General features: G+C 52.9%; 2 protein-coding genes across 2 annotated transcripts; one reads left to right on the top strand and one right to left on the bottom strand.

Annotated features, from left to right (window-relative positions):
- Positions 1 to 328: 328 nt before the first annotated feature.
- On the bottom strand, positions 329 to 9,806 carry si:ch211-106h11.3 (CCN family member 1). Its single transcript, XM_067231185.1, has 5 exons — positions 9,756 to 9,806; positions 6,029 to 6,239; positions 5,032 to 5,613; positions 4,241 to 4,419; positions 329 to 1,071 (listed from the first exon to the last, which is right to left on the bottom strand). Exons 1-5 carry the CDS (start codon positions 9,804 to 9,806, stop codon positions 766 to 768), a joined length of 1,329 nt encoding a protein of 442 aa, XP_067087286.1. The 3' UTR covers positions 329 to 765.
- Positions 9,807 to 13,722: 3,916 nt separating this feature from the next.
- txn2 (thioredoxin 2) lies at positions 13,723 to 16,122 on the top strand. The gene is made up of 4 exons (XM_067232175.1): positions 13,723 to 13,793; positions 14,703 to 14,929; positions 15,419 to 15,542; positions 15,863 to 16,122. The coding sequence occupies exons 2-4, from the start codon at positions 14,703 to 14,705 to the stop codon at positions 15,977 to 15,979; spliced, it is 468 nt and encodes a 155-aa protein (XP_067088276.1). The 5' UTR covers positions 13,723 to 13,793; the 3' UTR covers positions 15,980 to 16,122.
- The last annotated feature ends 5,941 nt before the right edge of the window (positions 16,123 to 22,063 follow it).

The raw sequence follows: 22,063 nt of genomic DNA, 5'->3' as shown, positions 1-22,063 counted from the left end.
CCCGCAGTCTCTGCTGAACAGGTCGGTTTAGGAGTGACAGTTGGCTACCGTTAGCTGTGAGCTAATTGTGGTCCAGTTACCAGTCACCGCTGTTTCCCGTGACATCGGAGCTTCCGCATTGTGCTGAACCCTGGTAGGATGGTTATTCATGACCTTGACCCCAGGTTTGTTTACAACCTCTAACCCACAAAGTTCACACCAGACTCTTTAGCTCTTGGGTTTTGCTTTCACCTGACTGCCCAGACAGCTCGTCACATCTGCTATTGGACAACAGCATTAGTCGTCATTAGTGGGCAGCCGCTGTGTCAATGTCACAATAAATACCACCTCCATCTAAGACGAACCAAAGTTTATCTACATCTCCATCTAAGACCACAAGCATCTTTCCCTTCCACCCTCCATCTCTCCATCCATCCCTCCTTCCTTCCTTTCATCTTGGTTTCATGAGTATTGGTTGTTCCGATATGAGGCTGGAGGCATCTTAGTTTCTCCTCTCCTCTTGTCCTCTTCAGTCCTCTCCTCCTCACCCATTGTCCTGTCTCTAGGAAGAGCTGCATCAGCAAGAGCAGTAGTCTTCGCTGAGTGTGTGTGCACCACCCCTCTCTGTCCCATCACTGGGGTTCAGTCCCAGAGTTCAGGAGTGTGTGATGTGGTGTCAATCTAGCAGCCCTGAACCTGAACAGGGCTGTGGGCTACTGTATACTGGGGGGGGCTAATGGCTGGAGGTAATCTGAGGGGTTTGGGGGGGGGGGGGGGTGAGGGGGGCTAGTCGGTGAATTTGTGTGTGTCTCCGTGGAGCCAGCGCTGGGGGGGCAGGGCCACGTCATTCAGGTGGTCGCACTCCTCGCTGCACTTACAGGACTGCACGAACATCACGCTGCGCTGGAAACGCTCGCCATCAGGGCAGGCGAAGGTCACGGGCGCGGTGCGTGTGCGGCGGGGGGAGCAGCAGCGGCCGTCCACACACACGCCGCAGTAGTTGGGCCGGTACAGACGTACGCTGCGACAGCCGGCCAGGGACAGACGCTGGGGCTCTGGAGCCTTGTGGGTGCGGGAACACTTTCTACCTTTCTGGAGGGGGGAGAGAGAGAGGGAGAGGGGGATGGGGAGAGATGGTGAGTGAGGGAGAGAGGGAAGGAGAGTGAGGGGGAGAGATGGTGAGTGAGGGAGAGAGAGGGAAGGAGAGTGAGGGGGAGAGATGGTGAGTGAGGGAGAGAGAATGAGGGGGAGAGATGGTGAGTGAGGGAGAGAGAGGGAAGGAGAGTGAGGGGGAGAGATGGTGGGTGAGGGAGAGAGAATGAGGGGGAGAGATGGTGAGTGAGGGAGAGAGAGGGAAGGAGAGTGAGGGGGGAGATGGTGAGTGAGGGAGAGAGAATGAGGGGGAGAGATGGTGAGTGAGGGAGAGAGAATGAGGGGGAGAGAGATGGTGAGTGAGGGAGAGAGTGAGGGGGAGAGAGAGTGAGGGAGAGATGAGTGAGGGGGAGAGATCGTGAGTGAGGGGGAGAGAGTGAGGGAGAGAGTGAGGGGGAGAGATGGTGAGTGAGGGAGAGAGAGGGAGAGCACATTGGATAAATGGACAGGGGGGGCAGAGCAGGTTGGAGGGTGAGAAAAGGAGACAGATGGAGAGGTGAGGGAGATGGAGGGAGATGGGAGTGGGTAGGGGTGCAGGTTTAGATTATTATGACAGTATTATTACAATTATTAGAGTAAGTTAGGGGAGGGGGAGAGAGGAGAGGGGTCTACTTGATAGCTGTATGAATTTGATGATATTAATATCAATGTGACCTCTTTGGCCCACTGCCGTCCCCCTCCCCAAAGGGCTTCACTGCTGTCCCCCTCCCCAAAGGGCTTCACTGCTGTCCCCCTCCCCAAAGGGCTTCACTGCCGTCCCCCTCCCCAAAGGGCTTCACTGCTGTCCCCCTCCCCAAAGGGCTTCACTGCTTTCACTGCTGTCCCCCTCCCCAAAGGGCTTCACTGCTTTCACTGCTGTCCCCCTCCCCAAAGGGCTTCACTGCTGTCCCCCTCCCCAAAGGGCTTCACTGCTTTCACTGCTGTCCCGCTCCCCAAAGGGCTTCACTGCTGTCCCCCTCCCCAAAGGGCTTCACTGCTGTCCCCCTCCCCAAAGGGCTTCACTGCTGTCCCCCTCCCCAAAGGGCTTCACTGCTGTCCCCCTCCCCAAAGGGCTTCACTGCTGTCCCCCTCCCCAAAGGGCTTCACTGCCGTCCCCCTCCCCAAAGGGCTTCACTGCTGTCCCCCTCCCCAAAGGGCTTCACTGCTGTCCCCCTCCCCAAAGGGCTTCACTGCTGTCCCGCTCCCCAAAGGGCTTCACTGCCGTCCCCCTCCCCAAAGGGCTTCACTGCTGTCCCCCTCCCCAAAGGGCTTCACTGCTGTCCCCCTCCCCAAAGGGCTTCACTGCCGTCCCCCTCCCCAAAGGGCTTCACTGCTGTCCCCCTCCCCAAAGGGCTTCACTGCTGTCCCCCTCCCCAAAGGGCTTCACTGCCGTCCCCCTCCCCAAAGGGCTTCACTGCTGTCCCCCTCCCCAAAGGGCTTCACTGCTGTCCCCCTCCCCAAAGGGCTTCACTGCTGTCCCGCTCCCCAAAGGGCTTCACTGCTGTCCCCCTCCCCAAAGGGCTTCACTGCCGTCCCGCTCCCCAAAGGGCTTCACTGCTGTCCCCCTCCCCAAAGGGCTTCACTGCTGTCCCCCTCCCCAAAGGGCTTCACTGCCGTCCCCCTCCCCAAAGGGCTTCACTGCCGTCCCGCTCCCCAAAGGGCTTCACTGCTGTCCCGCTCCCCAAAGGGCTTCACTGCTTTCACTACTGTCCCCCTCCCCAAAGGGCTTCACTTCTGTCCCCCTCCCCAAAGGGCTTCACTACTGTCCCGCTCCCCAAAGGACTTCACTGCTGTCCCCCTCCCCAAAGGGCTTCACTGCTGTCCCCCTCCCCAAAGGGCTTCACTGCTGTCCCCCTCCCCAAAGGGCTTCACTGCTGCCCCCCTCCCCAAAGGGCTTCACTGCTGTCCCGCTCCCCAAAGGGCTTCACTGCCGTCCCGCTCCCCAAAGGGCTTCACTGCCGTCCCCCTCCCCAAAGGGCTTCACTGCTTTCACTGCTGTCCCCCTCCCCAAAGGGCTTCACTTCTGTCCCCCTCCCCAAAGGGCTTCACTACTGTCCCGCTCCCCAAAGGGCTTCACTGCTGTCCCCCTCCCCAAAGGGCTTCACTGCCGTCCCCCTCCCCAAAGGGCTTCACTGCTGTCCCCCTCCCCAAAGGGCTTCACTACTGTCCCCCTCCCCAAAGGGCTTCACTGCTGTCCCCCTCCCCAAAGGGCTTCACTTCTGTCCCCCTCCCCAAAGGGCTTCACTACTGTCCCGCTCCCCAAAGGGCTTCACTGCTGTCCCGCTCCCCAAAGGGCTTCACTGCTGTCCCCCTCCCCAAAGGGCTTCACTGCTGTCCCCCTCCCCAAAGGGCTTCACTGCTTTCACTGCTGTCCCCCTCCCCAAAGGGCTTCACTGCTGTCCCCCTCCCCAAAGGGCTTCACTGCTTTCACTACTGTCCCCCTCCCCAAAGGGCTTCACTTCTGTCCCCCTCCCCAAAGGGCTTCACTACTGTCCCGCTCCCCAAAGGGCTTCACTGCTGTCCCCCTCCCCATAGGGCTTCACTGCTGTCCCCCTCCCCAAAGGGCTTCACTACTGTCCCGCTCCCCAAAGGGCTTCACTGCCGTCCCGCTCCCCAAAGGGCTTCACTGCTGCCCCCCTCCCCAAAGGGCTTCACTGCCGTCCCCTCCCCAAAGGGCTTCACTGCTGTCCCCCTCCCCAAAGGGCTTCACTGCCGTCCCCCTCCCCAAAGGGCTTCACTGCTGTCCCCCTCCCCAAAGGGCTTCACTGCTGTCCCCCTCCCCAAAGGGCTTCACTGCTGTCCCCCTCCCCAAAGGGCTTCACTGCTGTCCCCCTCCCCAAAGGGCTTCACTGCTGTCCCCCTCCCCAAAGGGCTTCACTGCTGTCCCCCTCCCCAAAGGGCTTCACTGCTGTCCCGCTCCCCAAAGGGCTTCACTACTGTCCCCCTCCCCAAAGGGCTTCACTACTGTCCCCCTCCCCAAAGGGCTTCACTGCTGTCCCGCTCCCCAAAGGGCTTCACTGCTGCCCCCCTCCCCAAAGGGCTTCACTGCTGTCCCGCTCCCCAAAGGGCTTCACTGCCGTCCCCCTCCCCAAAGGGCTTCACTGCTGTCCCCCTCCCCAAAGGGCTTTACCTTGGCAGGAAGAGCCAGGGAGCTGCAGGGTCTGATGTTACACAGGCGTGTCTCCTTCACCAGCTTACACTGACCGTTGTCGTTGGTTACGCGTGAGGACACGCCCATCCCACAGCTCCGGGAACACTGAGACCAACTGGTCGTTTGGACGACACACTGGTCCCCCACCTGCCTCCAAGCTGGGGGGGGGGCATGAAGGGCGGTAGAGGTGAGAGAGAGATGGAGAGAGAGAGGGAGAGAGAGAGATGGAGAGAGGGAGAGAGATGGAGAGATACAAAGAGGGAGAGAGATACAAAGAGGAAGAGAGAGATGGAGAGATCGAAAGATGGAGAGAGATGGAGAAAATTGAGAGAGATAGAAAGAGGGAGAGAGATGGAGAGAGATAGAAAGATGGAGAAAGAGATGGAGAGAGATAGAAAGAGGGAGAGATTGAAAGACAGAGAGAGAGATGGAAGCACACAGACCTCATTCACTGCGACACTGACTCATAGAGGCCAGATACATGCAGAGGAAAGTTGGGTTAAACAGGTATGGGCTGTGTGTGTGTGTGTGTGTGCGCCTCTGGTGCACAGGGAGCTTGTGGAAAACATGCCGTGTTCAAACACTGTCGTACACACACACGAACAGGGATGCAGAGCAGCACAGTGGGGCCATTTGTGTGTGTGTGTGTGTGTGAGGGTCAGGGCGGTAAAAAGCTAAACGCACAAACACCTCTCTTAACGGCAGGGATACAGACAAGGGGGTGGAGTTAGACAGAGGGGAGGAGTCAGACACGGGGTTGCCATGGTTACCTGCCATCTGACCTGATCGCTGCTCCCATGCCGGCCACGCCTCCACCAACTCGTTACCAAGGGCAACCTTGGGAGGTGAGCGGTAGGGTTTGGAGTATGGCTTGATGTAGTGTTTGGAGCAGGGTTTAGGGTAGGGCTTGGTGTTGATCTTGGAGTAGGGTTTAGGGTAGGGCTTGGTGTGGACCTTGGAGTAGGGTTTAGGGTAGGGCTTGGTGTTGATCTTGGAGTAGGGTTTAGGGTAGGGCTTGGTGTTGATCTTGGAGTAGGGTTTAGGGTAGGGCTTGGTGTGGGGTTTGGGATAGGAGGGGAAGGGGAAGGGGAGGTAGGCTGGTGTCTGGGGGGTCGTGTTGTGGGGGGAGGAGTCTCCGTGACAGGCCAGGCTGAGGCAGCACTGCCCAGGGGCTTTCAGAAGGCGGGGGGCGGGACAGGAGGGAGTGGCCAGGGGCAGGAGGGTGGGGCAGAGGGGGATGCACCCCACTGCCCCGTCGATGCAGGTGCACTGGTGTTTACACCCCGCTGAGAAGCTCTCCCCACTCTGGTACATCCTGCCACTATACTCACAAGACCTGCCGTCCTCCTTAGCTAACGGGGGAGGGGAGGAGGAGAAAGGGGGAGGGGGAGGAGAAAGGGGGAGGAGGAGAGGGAGGAAGGGTTTTGGAAAGAGAGGTGGGTAGAAAGAGAATGTTGTAGAAAAGATAATGAAAGATGGAGAAAAAGAATAGGCATTAATTCCAGGTTTCATGAAGGCTGTATTCTAAATGTGATGTTGTTAAATGTGTCTCAGTGGAAGTACACACAGTACACAGAATACACCCCTGCATTTAGAACACATTTATAATACCAGAGTGTGTGTGTGTGTGTGGGGGGGGGGGTATAAGTGTGTGTATTTACGAGTGTATGTGTGAGTATAAAGTGTGTGTGTGACTGACAACCAATAGAACTCAGAGCTGGCCCCTCCACCCCCAGCCCCAGCCCCACCCCCCAGCCCCCCCCTCACCCCTGCAGATGCCGTGTGTGCGGCCTACGTCGTTGCCGTAGTTACACTCCAGGCCCTTATGATGGTCACAGGGGCGTGTCTGGCTGCAAGCCCCGCCTAGCTGGGCGGAGCAGACTCTGCAGCAGCCACACCCATCCAGCAGCACACTCACTCCAGGGGGGCAGGAGGGGGTGACCCCGGGGCACACACACACACCTGGGCAACCAGTCACCTGCAGGAGGTGGGGGGGGAGGTGGGAGGAAGGGAGACAAGAGAGGGGTTAGACCAGGAGAGGGTAGAGGACACATGGTACATATACATGGTCAGAGAGAATCTCAAAACCGGACATCCTGCACAAAGCTTCCATTTTAACCAGCCAGGCTAGCACGTTCTACCACGTTCTTAAGCAGCCATAAAGTACAGTCTAGGACACAATTATGTAGTACAGCTGGGGTCTAGGACACAGTCATGTAGTACACCTGTAGTCTAGGACACAGTCATGTAGTACAGCTGGGGTCTAGGACACAGTCATGTAGTACACCTGTAGTCTAGGACACAGTCATGTAGTACAGCTGGGGTCTAGGACACAGTCATACAGTTGGAGTCTAGGACACAGTCATACAGTTGGAGTCTAGGACACAGTGAGATCTAGTACAGCTGGAGTCTAGGACACAGTCATACAGCTGTAGTCTAGGACACAGTGAGATCTAGTACAGCTGGAGTCTAGGACACAGTCATACTGCTGGAGTCTAGGACACAGTCATCTAGTACAGCTGGAGTCTAGAACACAGTCATACAGCTGGAGTCTAGGACACAGTCATCTAGTACAGCTGGAGTCTAGGACACAGTCATACAGCTGGAGTCTAGGACACAGTCATCTAGTTTAGCTGGAGTGTAGGACACAGTCATCTAGTAAAGCTGGAGTCTAGAACACAGTCATACAGCTGTAGTCTAGGACACAGTCATACAGCTGAAGTCTAGGACACAGTCATACAGCTGAAGTCTAGGACACAGTCATCTAGTACAGCTAGAGTCAAGGACAGTCATACAGCTGGAGTCTAGGACACAGTGAGATCTAGTACAGCTGGAGTCTAGGACACAGTCATCTACAGCTGGAGTCTAGGACACAGTCATACAGCTGGAGTCTAGGACACAGTCATACAGCTGGAGTTTAGGACACAGTCATCTAGTACAGCTGGAGTCTAGGACACAGTCATACAGCTGGAGTCTAGGACACAGTCATCTAGTACAGCTGGAGTCTAGGACACAGTCATACAGCTGGAGTCTAGGACACAGTCATCTAGTACAGCTGTAGTCTACGACACAGTCATACAGCTGGAGTCTAGGACACAGTCATCTAGTACAGCTGGAGTCTAGGACACAGTCATACAGCTGGAGTCTAGGACACAGTTATCTAGTTTAGCTGGAGTGTAGGACACAGTCATCTAGTACAGATGGAGTCTAGGACACAGTCATACAGTTGGAGTCTAGGACACAGTCATACAGTTGGAGTCTAGGATACAGTCATACAGCTGGAGTCTAGGACACAGTCATCTAGTACAGCTGGAGTCAAGGACACAGTCATACAGCTGTAGTCTAGGACACAGTGAGATCTAGTACAGCTGGAGTCTAGGACACAGTCATACAGCTGTAGTCTAGGACACAGTCATACAGTTGGAGTCTAGGATACAGTCATACAGCTGTAGTCTAGGACACAGTCATACAGCTGAAGTCTAGGACACAGTCATACAATTGGAGTCAAGGACACATTCATCTAGTACAGCTAGAGTCAAGGACAGTCATACAGCTGTAGTCTAGGACACAGTGAGATCTAGTACAGCTGGAGTCTAGGACACAGTCATCTACAGCTGGAGTCTAGGACACAGTCATCTAGTACAGCTGGAGTCTAGAACACAGTCATACAGCCGGAGTCTAGGACACAGTCATCTAGTACAGCTGGAGTCTAGAACACAGTCATACAGCTGGAGTCTAGGACACAGTCATACAGCTGGAGTTTAGGACACAGTCATCTAGTACAGCTGGAGTCTAGAACACAGTCATACAGTTGGAGTCTAGGACACAGTCATACAGCTGGAGTTTAGGACACAGTCATCTAGTACAGCTGGAGTCTAGGACACAGTCATACAGCTGGAGTCTAGGACACAGTCATCTAGTACAGCTGGAGTTTAGGACACAGTCATACATCTGGAGTCTAGGACACAGTCATCTAGTACAGCTGTAGTCTAGGACACAGTCATACAACTGGAGTCTACGACACAGTCATCTACAACAGCTGGAGTCTAGGACACAGTGATCTAGTACAGCTGGAGTCTAGGACACAGTCATACAGTTGGAGTCTAGGACACAGTCATGTAGTACAGCTGTAGTCTAGGACACAGTCATACAGCTGGAGTCTAGGACACAGTCATCTAGTACAGCTGTAGTCTACGACACAGTCATACAGCTGGAGTCTAGGACACAGTCATACAGCTGGAGTTTAGGACACAGTCATCTAGTACAGCTGGAGTCTAGGACACAGTCATCTAGTATAGCTGGAGTGTAGGACACAGTCATCTAGTACAGATGGAGTCTAGGACACAGTCATACAGTTGGAGTCTAGGACACAGTCATCTAGTAAAGTTGGAGTCTAGAACACAGTCATACAGCTGGAGTCTAGAACACAGTCATACAGCTGGAGTCTAGAACACAGTCATACAGCTGGAGTCTAGGACACAGTCATACAGTCGGAGTCTAGAACACAGTCATACAGCTGGAGTCTAGGACACAGTCATACAGTCGGAGTCTAGAACACAGTCATACAGCTGGAGTCTAGGACACAGTCATACAGTCGGAGTCTAGGACACAGTCATACAGTCGGAGTCTAGAACACAGTCATACAGCTGGAGTCTAGGACACAGTCATACAGTCGGAGTCTAGAACACAGTCATACAGCTGGAGTCTAGGACACAGTCATACAGTCGGAGTCTAGGACACAGTCATACAGTCGGAGTCTAGAACACAGTCATACAGCTGGAGTCTAGGACACGTTATGGAGAGAGTAGGCTAGGAGGGGTGGGGAGAGGGAGTGTTGAGGGAGGGAGGGAAGAGGGGTGGTGAGAGGGAGGGAGAAGTGAGGGGGGGAGGGAGGAGGGGGGAGAGAGGAGTGTGGGGGGGAGGGGTGAGGGAAGGGAAGGGAAATAGGAGGGGGGAGGGAGGGAGGGCTGGGAAAGGGCTGAGGGAAGGAGGGCGGGAGAGTGGGAGGCAGGGAGGGTCAGAGAGGGAGAAGAGGAGAGGAGAGGGAAGCTAGGGTGAGGGAGGGATAAATTGTTTCCGCACAGAGAGCTTGGTCTATTTCCAGTCCTGAATGTGTGTCACTTTATCAACCGCCTGTCTGCCTACCTGCCTGCCTGTCTGCTTTTCTGCCTGTCTGTTTACAGATTCAAGTTCGCGGTACAAACCGATGATCAATAAAACTGAAGGACGTCACGCCACACAGCCACGATAGATCCCCGGGGAGGAGACCGCGCAAAACCACTGACCACTCCAACCCCTGAATGCATATATCCACCAGAGCAGAGTCTCTTGTGCAGGGCAGGGGATTCCATTAACGAGACACGAGTCATGTATAAAGTCGACAGTTGGCTATACTGTAGTTCCACTGTACTGACCGGAGGCTAGACACGTGAGGCAGCGCTCCCGGTGTTGACACAAGCGCCGCTGAAAGACACTAACAAGCATGCACACTTACCGGACGGAAGCTCGCGACGTGAAGCGCAGTTAAGAATATTAACACCCGCATGATGATGAGTTAACGACAAAACCAGAATTAAGAAAGTGTCAACTCAGTTGTCACGCCGAAACAAATCCACTCGCAGATGATCCACGACAAAAGACAACAGCTTCATCCAGAGAGGCGCTGTATTCCAGCGGGTTATTTTTCAGAAAAGACATTCTTTATACTCCATCATCACCGGAGACGTTTAATCGATTACAGTAAAATATGCGCCTTGGTTTTATATTGCTCTCGTGATCTTTCATGTCAGCTCCGCCCACCACAGGCCATCGGGCCAATCGTGAAGCGGGCGTTTGGCCAAGGAATTCCACACGGCCAGGTGATTGGCTGAGAGCTGAGGTGGAGGGCGTGGTCATCATATGAATACCGTCATTCATAAAAACTGGGAATGACAACATTCCATAGAGGAGCTGGCTCCAACTGTTTATTTATTTATGTTCAAGTCAAAATAATATTATTGATGCTTTTAAGTCGTTTTCACACGCATAGCTCTGTCTGGCTGATGCTTTGTAAAAGGCTAGATAAATATACCCAGCTGTTCCGAGTGGACACATTTAAGTCCCTTATAAACCAGGTAGAACAGTCTTATAAACCAGGTGGAACAGTCTTAAAACCAGGTGAAACCAGCAGTCTTATAAACCAGGTGGAACAGTCTTAGAAGCCAGGTGTATCCAGCTGTTTTATAAACCAGGTAGTCTCACTTCTCTATAGTGTGGCGAGACTTTTATGAAGACTTGTTGATTGAACTGCCCCCTTACTGTGACACACACATACGCATGTGTGTTTATTTATGTGTGTGTGTGTGTGTGTGTATGTGTGAGGTAGGGGAAGGACAGAGCTGGAAAAGGTGGGAGGCAGAAACAGATCAAACACCAAAACACATCTGTGGAGAGAGAGAGGGAGGGAGGGAGGGAGGGAGGGAGGGAGGGAGGGAGGGAGGGAGGGAGGGAGGGAGGGAGGGAGGGAGGGAGGGAGGGAGGGAGGGAGGGAGGGAGGGAGGGAGGGAGAGGCGGAGAGGGCAGGGTGGAGGAGAGAGAGCACAGGCTGTTCCAAAACAGAAGACAAGGTAAGGACAAACAAGCATAAAAGAAGAGAGAGAGAGAGAGGCAGAGAGAGAGAGAGAGGGAGAGAGGGAGAAAGGGAGGTGTATTTGAGACCTACAGTTATTTTTGAACCTAAAACAGGAACTATACTGTTGACTTCCCAACATCTCAAACAGGGGACAGGGCCCCAGAACACATAAACATCCACAAAACAAACACACACACACAAACATACACGCATTTAATACAAATACACATTATACAAATACACACACAAACATACACACATTTAATACAAATACACATTATACAAATACACACACAAACATACACATATTTAATACAAATACACATTATACAAATACACACACACAAAAATATACAAATACACACACTCATGCACACACACAAGAGAAAGAGGGCTTGTGTGATGTTATAGTAGCAAGCTGTGTGATGTCACCAGCTGTGTGTTCTACAGCTCTGGGTCGCCATGGCGACAAGCTAGGCCTCACCCCCGGGTCTGACTATCCAGACAAGGTCATAGGTCAGATAGAAAGTAGGTCACCTGACCTTGTACCTGCATCCCTCTCCTCACCTCTGCTTCTTTCCCCTCACCCGCCTCTCCCCCTTTCACCTCCCACATACCCCTCTCTCTCTCACCTCTCCCCCTCACCTCACCTCTCCCTCTCACCTCTCTCCCTCACCTCCCACATACCCCTCACCTCTCCCCCTCAACCCCCCATTTTCCCCCCTCACCTCTCTCCCTCATCTCTCACCTCTCCCCCTCATCTCTCCCCCTCATCTCTCCCCCTCACCTCTCACCTCCCCCTCTCCCCCCTCACCTCCAGGATATGACAGAGAGCACCCTTGTTCTCCCATCAGCCTCGTCCGCAGAGACCCTCAAACATCCCAGAAATCCCTGCAATTTCCGGTGCAGAGTTTACATGTGGGGGGGGGGGGGGGGGGGGGCTGACATGTGGGAAGAGCCTCACAAACAGCCATGGCAGCATTCTGAAGGTAAACAGACTGGGCTGGGGGGGGGGGGGGGCTGACACATGGGGGGAAGAGCCTGGGCTGGGGGGGGCTGACACATGGGGGGAAGAGCCTGGGCTGGGGGGGGGGGCTGACACATGGGGGGAAGAGCCTGGGCTGGGGGGCTGCCACACTGCCGCTCTGTTCACAGCCCAGCTCACAAACAACCTGCCTCTTTTTCTTTCCACTTTCTCCCCCCCTCCTCTCCTGCCTCCCCCCCTCCCCTCCTGCCTCCACCTTAACAGGGCTCCCTCTGTTGTTGAATCAAGGGAAGGACAGGATACAATGGTATTACAATCTCAGTTTATTATGACGACACTCGTGTCACATTAATTTGGTGGCATGATCAATATTATTTTACTTTACATTTAGTAATTTAGCAGACGCTCTTATAAGACAGACTTACAGTAAGTACAGGGACATTCCCCTGAGGCAAGTAGGGTGAAGTGCCTTGCCCAAGGACACAACGTCACTTGCACAGCCTGGAATCGAACCGGCAACCTTCTGATTAATAGCCCGATTCCCTAACCGCTCAGCCATCTGACCCCTATTTCTTGTCATTGCGCTTAACAAGTGTAGAAAGTTACCATGTAGTGATGTGTTGATGCATGATAGTTACAATGTTTTAATACAGTTGATACAACACAGAGAGTGAGAGAGGGAGTTTGTCTGTTAACTATCTATGGTTTTTGTCTGCATGTCATCTATTTATATATCCATCCATCCATCCATCTTACATGGAGACATGGGCAGCATGACAGTCACCAGTGAAGAATCTCCTCGTGCTGTGCGCTACAAACAAGTCCTACCGCTCCAGTATCAGTCCTCCGGTAGCATCTGCCCAGTGGCGCGGGAAGGGGAGTGCTGAGGGTGCTGCAGCGCCCCCTAGCTGCAGGAAGGAAAAAATAAATAAAGGTGTTAGTAATTTTTTTAATTAAATATAAGGACATAATAAATAATTTTGCTTTGGGGAAGAAAATAGACGTGGGAAAAATGTGTTTGCTAGTTTTTAGTTATCACAGGCATGCATCTTGCTATATGGGGTTCACGGAAGTTGTTAATTGCTAACGGATAAAGAAGATCGTGAACGAACAGAACATTGATTTGATTTTTTATTTGAACATGGGCCAATTATAACTTTTTGTGTGTGAGCGAGCGCTAGTGAGCAAGAGACCGAGAGTGTTCATGTCCGAGTTTTTATTTTCCATATGCGACAAGTATTGCATATGCAACAACCCTTATTTTTTCCCCATGCAAATACTGTAGCCTAGATTATAGACAGTACCTCAGCACCCCCACTCAAAATACCTTCCTGCGCGCCTGCATTCGCCTTTACCTTCGTCCATCGCGGTGCTGTTTCCCGCGCGTCTGCTTATTGTTGTCTGCACTTTTCTGAGTTTTCTTTTTAAGATGAACTACTTCTCCGCGTGCCACACCTTCCTCCCTCCTTCCTCTCGCTTTCATCCCGTGAAATGGATGAAAGCGGTCCCCATTTATTATGTATGAGTGGGTCTGCGAGTCCGGGAACTTAGTGAGTATGTTGGGATCCCAAACCTAGAGACCGACTTGACCTGCGTCCTCGGCTCGACCATCCCGTAACCTGGACATACTAACGGTATGATATCAGACTGTTCCCAGGTCTGCTACGTGGCTCTTTCAGAGTTTCTATCTTATCAGTTCGAGGGTTAGTAGAGTCCAAAACGACTAAACACAAACTGAGGTTATCCACCAAAGAACCGTACACGTTGTTTACTATATTGCCGTTCTCATATTGGCCGCAGGACGGCGCTACTCGCCGAAACGTGAGCTAGAGATCCTCTCAAAATAAAGTCAGCGGTCTCTTTTGTGTGTACTGTAAGCGGAAGTACATCATATATAGGGGTCCGGGCGGCCAAGAACATCTTCATCGCACAGCACGGTAAGCACAGAGCATTATTTATTGATGCCAGTACATCTGTAATATTGCTGCTAACATAGGTGAATTCGTGCTTAAATCTGGCACCGGTGTGAAACTCGTCCTGTTATATATCGAGAGAAAGTGGCCGCGAGGCAGGAGAGGAGAGTAGGAAGAAGCGGACAAAGTCACACGGAGGTTATTCGAAGAAAAAGCACTTCATAAACAGCCAGGCGGTGGGGGTTGCAAAACAGCCCAGACGAACCCTGTTCCCGGGGATGTTCAAGCGGCAGTTCACCCCCAGAAACACGGATAGCTAGCCTACCACGCTCCGGACCGCCCGCTATACGTCTTTACTGTCGTATGCGGGAGAAAAGATAACACCGATTTAGCAAACGAATACAAAATGTTACTATTTACAGGTTACCACGATTAGCTATCTTGCATTATCAGATTGCCCATCATGAAAATTATTGATTTAGAAGATCTCAAGTCATTAACAATATCTTAAATCTAGCAAGACGTGAACTCCCGTACGTGTTGTATAACTTCTTGGAAACTTGGATTGAGTTGACAGCTAGCCTGCTTGCTGCCAGGTCGCCTTCTCACCAGCCTTTGACAGAGTAGAGGATAGGTGCCAATAGGGCAGATAACCTCGTGATGTCAAACCAGCTGCCCTCAAAGATATGTAGCCCCACATACCTGACACTGAAGAGGTAAACAGGAAGTCTCTCTCTGTCTCTCTCCCATGTCCCAGGATATGGTGACCATCTGTTCACAGCTCATAGCTTTGTTTTGGACTAGCCTTGTTTTGATAACAGCATTTTATCACATGTATTAATGAACTCTAACCCTCTTTCTGCTCCTCTCCTCCTGTCTCCTCTCTTCCCTCTCCTTTCTTCTGTTCCTACCCCTCCTCCTCTCCTCCTCCAGATGGCTCACAGGTTGCTTGTCTGCAGAGTTTGGTCCCTGTCTCTGAAAGAGCTTTGCAGCCCCTCCTCCCCCTTCCTGCGCTCCTCCAGCGCCTCCCTCTCCTTCCTGTCCCCCTCCCTCCACCTCGCACCCCGTCGCCAGGTCTCCTTCAATGTGCAGGATCATGAGGACTTCACAGAGAGAGTCATCAACAACCAGCTGCCTGTCCTCATAGACTTCCACGCACAGTAAGTCCTGCGTGTGTGTGTGTGAGAGAGAGAGATACAGCCATGCGTATGTCTGGCAGCACTGCAGTGTTTCCATGAGGGATCAGACCAGTTGAGGACAGACAAGGGGGAGGTTAGGAGAGGGGGGAGGTTAGGAGAGGGGGGAGGTTAGGAGAGGGGGGAGGTTAGGACAGGGGGGAGGTCAGGATAGGGGGGAGGTCAGGACAGGGGGGAAGGGCGGGACGGGGGGAGGTCAGGATGGGGGGGGGGGTCAGGACGGGGGGGAGGGGGGGGCTGGGGGGGGGGGATTCAGGACAGGGGGGCGGGACGGGAACCCTAATCCTCCAGTGTGGAAGAGAGGAGGAGAGGAGACAATGTTATTTGTGTCCATAAGTGGTCGCAAACTTTCTGTGAAATAATAAGCAATACATTCCTTTTTAAATGTATGTAATAAATATAAATTATGAAGTGTGTTCAATAAATCAGAAGTATTGTGTGTGTGTGTTCCAGGTGGTGTGGTCCCTGTAAGATTCTGGGTCCCAGACTAGAGAAAGCTGTAGCCAAGCAGAAAGGCAAGGTTGCCATGGCGAAGGTTGACATAGACGACCACACAGACCTTGCTATTGAGTATGGGGTGAGTACTACAATATACAAGTACTAGTACCAATACACACCAGTACTAGTACCAATACACACCAGTACTAGTACCAATACACACCAGTACTAGTACCAATAATAATAATAATAAGACTTTATTTATATGGAACATTTCATACAAGAATTGCAGCTCAAAGTGCTTTACATAAAGACAATAGACATTAGTACTTGTTATACTACTGCCCATTACTGACTGACAGGTTGTCTTTAAGCAGGTGTAATGAGATGGTAATTGTATACAGTATATGATAAGAATATTATGGGATGCATATGACAGTATGGTGCTTCAATCTCCAGGTGTCAGCGGTTCCTACGGTTATCGCCATGCGGGGTGGTGATGTCATCGACCAGTTTGTGGGGATCAAAGATGATGACCAGCTGGACTCATTCGTCAGCAAGGTCATTGGACAATGAACCTGTCAGTCATGGCCCTGTCCTCCAATCCCTGTCCTCCAATCTCTGTCCCACCCTCGTCCTGTCTGAACCTGGCCCATTCTACAGCACCAGAAAACCCTGTTCACCCTGGACTCTCTCTCTCACACACACACACGCGCACACACACAAACACACACACACCCCTGCTCACCCTGGACTCTCACACACACACACACCCCTGCTCACCCTGGACTCTCTCACACACACACACACACACAGCCCTGCTCACCCTGGACTCTCACACACACACACACCCCCATCACTAAGATATCTACTCTGTAAATGCTGTGTCTTGCCCATCGGTCTGCCCCAGGTGTGTAGTGATGGGGGTGTTCCTGTGTTCTACTGCATCGCCAGGTTCCTCTCCCCCCCTCGTCCTGTGCTCCAGTGGGGTGGTGGGGGTGTAGGGTACAGTGGGGTGGTGGGGGTGTAGGGTACAGTGGGGTGGTGGGGGTGTAGGGTACAGTGGGGTGGTGGGGGTGTAGGGTACAGCTACAGGACAGTCTGTACTTGCAGCCTGGGACAAGATTCACAGCAGAACACGACACAGTGAATGATGCTGCTCTCTGCAGCTCCCCCCTGTGTCCACATGAGGGCGCCCTTCCTCTAGAGTTCTGTAGTCACGCACCACTCCACTGCCTGAGAGAGAGTGTTGTACAAAAGAGTGCAAGTGTTCTCAGAGCTTGTGTGTGTGTCCTGACTGTGAAATGTAAACAAGTGCAATCACAGTAGTGGTTGCTATGGTTATGGGTTTGATTTAGATATTATTTCAATGATGAGCTGTAATATGAACAAGTCAATACTGGGGAATAAAAGTGAGTTATATCTGGAGGAGTGTCTGCCTCAGGAGCTAGGAGTGGTCCTGACCTCTCTGATATTATGAATGATGATGCACACATACACACAAACCTACATGCACATTCATACACACAAACACACCACAGACAAGTCTTTATTGAAGAGACTCTTGGTTCGAGACCAGACCTGGTGACCCAGAGATGGTGGAGAGACTCTCTCTTCTCTCTCACTCCTCCCTCCCTCTGTCTCCCTCCATATCTCCCTCCATGTCTCCCCAGACTGCCCAGTTAGCAGAGCAGGAACGGAGTGTTGAAGTAGGATGATGGTGTGATGATTGCTGCTAAAATGAAGAGCAGGATGATGTGTTGCTCTCCCTCCCTCTCTGCCTCCCCCCTCTCCCGTTCTCTCCCCCCCTCCCTCCCGTTCTCTCTCCCTCCCCCCCTCTCTCCCGTTCTCTCTCCCTCCCTCTCTGCCTCTCCCTCCCCCCCTCTCTCCCGTTCTCTCTCCCTCCATCTCTGCCTCTCCCTCCCTGCCTCTCTCCCTCCCCCCCTCTCTCCCTCCCTCTCTCCATGTAGTCCAGCCCAGGATGCATTTCTGACCCCAGTCTGAGAAAGTAGTACCTGACCCAGCAGGTGTTGTGTTGTCACATCCTGCCTGACGCCAGCTGAAGCTGTGTGACAGCCTGACAGCAGCTGTTGTGTTGTCACATCCTGCCTGACGCCAGCTGAAGCTGTGTGACAGCCTGACAGCAGCTGTTGTGTTGTCACATCCTGCCTGACGCCAGCTGAAGCTGTGTGACAGCCTGACAGCAGGTGTTGTGTTGTCACATCCTGCCTGACGCCAGCTGAAGCTGTGTGACAGCCTGACAGCAGGTGTTGTGTTGTCACATCCTGCCTGACGCCAGCTGAAGCTGTGTGACAGCCTGACAGCAGCTGTTGTGTTGTCACATCCTGCCTGACAGCAGCTGTATTGTATTTCATTTGTATTGTCACTAAACAGCAGTTGAAGCACCGTGTTCAGTGTGCTAGCCTGTCAGACATGACCGTTATCCAAGCAGACACATGGGCTCTGCAGCTGGTATCTCTGTCTGAACATGTCTGGGTGTTACTCACCTGACAGTTAGGTTAACGGACTGGAAGACTCACACACACTCCCTCAGACACTAAAACACACACTATCCTACACATTCCTCAAACACACCCCTCCACCTAACACCTCACTAAATTACCCGTCTCGATCCATCAACTGTGATCATCTTCTCTCTGCCCCCCCTCCCTCCTGTCTGTATGTCCCCCTTGCTCCCCCCTCACCTGAGCCCTCCCTCCTGTCTGTCCCCCTCGCTCCTCCCTCACCTGAGCCCTCCCTCCTGTCTGTCCCCCTCGCTCCCCCCTCACCTGAGCCCTCCTGTCTGTCTGTCCCCCTCGCTTCACCTGAGCCCTCCCTCCTGTCTGTCTGTCCCCCTCGCTCCCCCCTCACCTGAGCCCTCCCTCCTGTCTGTCCCCCTCGCTGCCACTTCAGCTGAGCCCCCCCTCACAGGTGTGTGTGAGGGGGGGGGGCAGGTAGCCCAGGGGCTTATGGGAAGTCTATTCTCTCCAGACATCCCCTCATCTGCTATGATGTCATCACACAGGGGCATAATTACATCATCTGCTATGACATCATCATACAGGGACATAATTACATCATCACACAGGGACATAATGACATCATCACACAGGGACATGATGACATGACAAAGGCCTGAAGGTTCTGGAGCTTCTCTCTGGGGTGAGCAGAAAGTCCTTCCTCACACACACTACCTCCATTAATGATCAACTACTCTCTCCCTCCCTCTCTCCCTCTGTTTTCTGTGCTAGTGCCCCCGCCGTGCCATTCTGAGTTTTATAATAAAATGGTGCTTGGTTACCTCTGTCTCATCCTCTGTGTGTGTGTGAGTATGTGTGAGTGTGTGAGTGAGTGTGTGAGTGTGAGAGAGAGAGAGAGAGAGAGAGGTAAGGGAGATGACGAAAGTCTGAGTTCACTGGAGCGTAACCCTACACCTCTTCCGCCAAAAACAATAGACCACACCCCCATCCTCTCTCCGCCTCTCTCTCTCTCTTACCATATATGGAGAAAAAGTCAGGGAAGCCTGCGCCTGCTGAACTCACAGACAGGGAGAGAGAGAGGGAGAGAGAGAGAGAGGGAGAGAGAGAGAGGGCGAGAGAGAGAGAGAGAGGGAGAGCAGCAGAATTCCTGGGCTTCTCTCTCTCTTTACCTCCCTTTTTGTCTACCCCTGTCTCTGCCTCTCTCTCTCTACCTTTCTCTCTGTCTCTGCCTCTCTCTCTACCTCTCTCTGTCTATACCTCTCTCACTCTACCGCTGTCTCTACCTCTCTCTCTCTACCTCTCTCTCTGTCTCTGCCTCTCTAGCTCTCTACCTCTCTCAGTTCAGTATGCTTTATTGGCATGACAGTTTGGGTTGAGCAGACTGTCTCTGTCTCTACCTCTCTCTACCTCTCTCTACCTCTCTCTACCTCTCTCTCTCTGGAAAGAAGACAAGAAAAGAAGGATCTAATTATCCCCCCCCACGTTTTCCCTTTTCTCCACATTCCTGTGTTGTGTGAGTCAACATGCTTATCACCCTTCCTGAAAACTGATTACCAGACAACAGGGAGGAGGGAGGGAGGAAAGGGGGAGGAGAGAAGGATTTAGGGAGGACAACGATGAGAGTGACAGTGAAAACAATAAAAAGAGTTCTGCTTTCATTACAGCATGCTGGGATCTCTGATTGTTCTGTGACAGACAGACAGACAGACAGACAGACAGACTGACAGACAGGCTGACAGACAGACAGGCAGACAGACAGGCAGACTGACAGGCAGACTGACAGGCAGGCAGACTGACAGGCAGACAGACAGACAGACAGGCAGGCAGGCAGAAAGGCAGGCAGGCAGGCAGGCAGGCAGGCAGGCAGGCAGGCAGGCAGGAAGAGCTTGTCAAGAGAGACATGATCCCTGACCGCTGCTGAACCAAGCTGCTGTCTGACAGACACAACAACATGTCCACTGATACTCAGAATGGTTTTGTCTGTGTGTGTCTGCTTGTGTCTCTGTGTGTGTGTGTGTGAGTGTGTGTCTGTGAGTGAGTTTGTGTGTGTCTCTGTGTGTGTGTGTGTGTATGAGTTTAGTTTAGTGCTTATCTAAAATGTACAGGATGCAGAGTCGTGTCAATCATCAAGCACACACACAAACTCTCCCTCTCTCCCGCACGCACACAAACACACACTCACACACACTACACTCACATTATGAGCTCACTGAGCATTGCACTCTCCAGTAGCTCTTGGGAAGTTGTGTGTGTGTGTGAGTGAGTGTGTGTTTGTTTGTGTGTGTGTGAGTGTGTGTTTGTGTGTGTGTGTTTCCTCTTTCCTTGACAGCCTGTAATGATGGGACACACCCACAGTTACACCCTGCTCTCAGGGAGGAGGGGGGGAGGAGGGACACTGGGTCATTACAATGGAGTAGGGAGGAGGGAGGAAGGATGAGGGAGGGGGGTGAGGGGAGGGAGGAGGGAGGGGGGTGAGGGGAGGGAGGAGGGAGGGGGGTGAGGGGAGGGAGGAGGGAGGGGGTTGAGGGGAGGGAGGAGGGAGGGGGGTGAGGGAGGAGGGAGGATAGAGGAGGGTGAGGGGAGGGAGGTCAAAAGTGTCCATATTTGGTGATCCAGCCTTTTCCTCTGTTTTGATCCCCTCTCTCTCTCTCTCTCTCTCTCTCTCTCCATCTCTCTGTGTTTGTTGTTCCAGTTTGGGCTGCTGGTGTATGTTGTGTCCTGAAGTAGGACTTTAGAAATATTTATCTTCCAGTCTCTCTCCCTCCCTCTTCCTCCCTCTCTCCCTTCTCCCCCTTTCTCTCACTCTTCTTCTCTTTCTTCCCTCATCTCTCCCTCTCCCTCCCCCCCAGCATCTGGTTCTGCTCAGGCAGTGTGACCTCTGACCCTGGGTGGTAGTTCCCAGGTCCGACCCAGAAGCCCTCGGCAGGATTCTACCAGCCACATGCCAGGTTCGTCACCGCGGAGAGCAGTGCACGCACGTTTACTTGTGTGTCTGTTTGCATGTGTGTGTGTGTGTCTGTTTGCATGTGTGTGTGTGTGTGTGTCTGTTTGCATGTGTATGTGTGTATGATACAGCTGCTAATCATTCATGAGAACAGACACAGGAACATTCCTGACATACTGAACACACAGAGAGCTGAACACACAGAGAGCTGAACACAACCTCACAACCCCCAACATGTTACACAGGCTGCTGGAGGACACCCACCACAGCAGAGGCAGGGGGGACAGGGGGGGAGCAGGGGGGGGCGGTAGGGAGGCAGGGGGACAGGGGGGGCAGTAGGGAGGCAGGGGGACAGGGGGGGGGCAGTATGGAGGCAGTAGGGAGGCAGGGGGACGGGGGGTGGCAGTAGGGAGGCAGGGGGAAAGGGGGGGCAGTATGGAGGCAGTAGGGAGGCAGTAGGGAGGCAGGGGGACAGGGGGGGGCAGTAGGGAGGCAGGGGGACAGGGGGGGCAGTAGGGAGGCAGTAGGGAGGCAGGGGGACGGGGGGGCAGTATGGAGGCAGGGGGACAGGGGGGGCAGTAGGGAGGCAGTAGGGAGGCAGTATGGAGGCAGGGGGACAGGGGGGGCAGTAGGGAGGCAGGGGGAACAGGGGGGGGGGGGCAGTAGGGAGGCAGGGGGGGCAGGGGGGGCAGGGGAGCAGCGGGGGCAGTAGGGAAGCAGGGGGGACAGGGGTCAGGTGACACTATGATGTCTGCAGATGATGGGTGGAGGGGGAGAGAGTTTAGCTGTTATATCATTAGCCCCTTTTCCACTTTCATCTCTTCCACAGACCCCTCATCTCACACACACATTCTCACACACACTCTCATACACACACGTGTACAAACACACTCACACGCTCGCACACACTCTCACCCACACCTCCCCTCACCAGCCTGGTCTGTCTGTCTGTTTGTATCTCTAACCCCAGCAGTGAGACAGCTTGTCGGCAGCTGTAACATTAGTAAACATGCTGTAGTGTTGTTCTTAAGTGGCTGGTTCAAGTCAAATCCACATTTGTATTCGTATAACCTTGTCTACAATCCATGTGGAATTGGCTTGACAGATGTTAACGTATTTCCTCAAAGTAGACAATAGAAGTGGGATATATTCTATATTCTCATCTTCAACAGAGGTGAGTCTGTTTAGTGTCCTGATGACTGTACAGGACCGGATGATTCAGTCCATCCTTCACCC

Source organism: Osmerus mordax, chromosome 3 (genome assembly GCF_038355195.1).
Source record: "Osmerus mordax isolate fOsmMor3 chromosome 3, fOsmMor3.pri, whole genome shotgun sequence".
In the NCBI taxonomy this organism is placed as follows: domain Eukaryota; kingdom Metazoa; phylum Chordata; class Actinopteri; order Osmeriformes; family Osmeridae; genus Osmerus; species Osmerus mordax.
The sequence above is the reverse complement of the archived record's forward strand: the minus strand, read 5'-3'. Positions and strand labels throughout refer to the sequence as shown.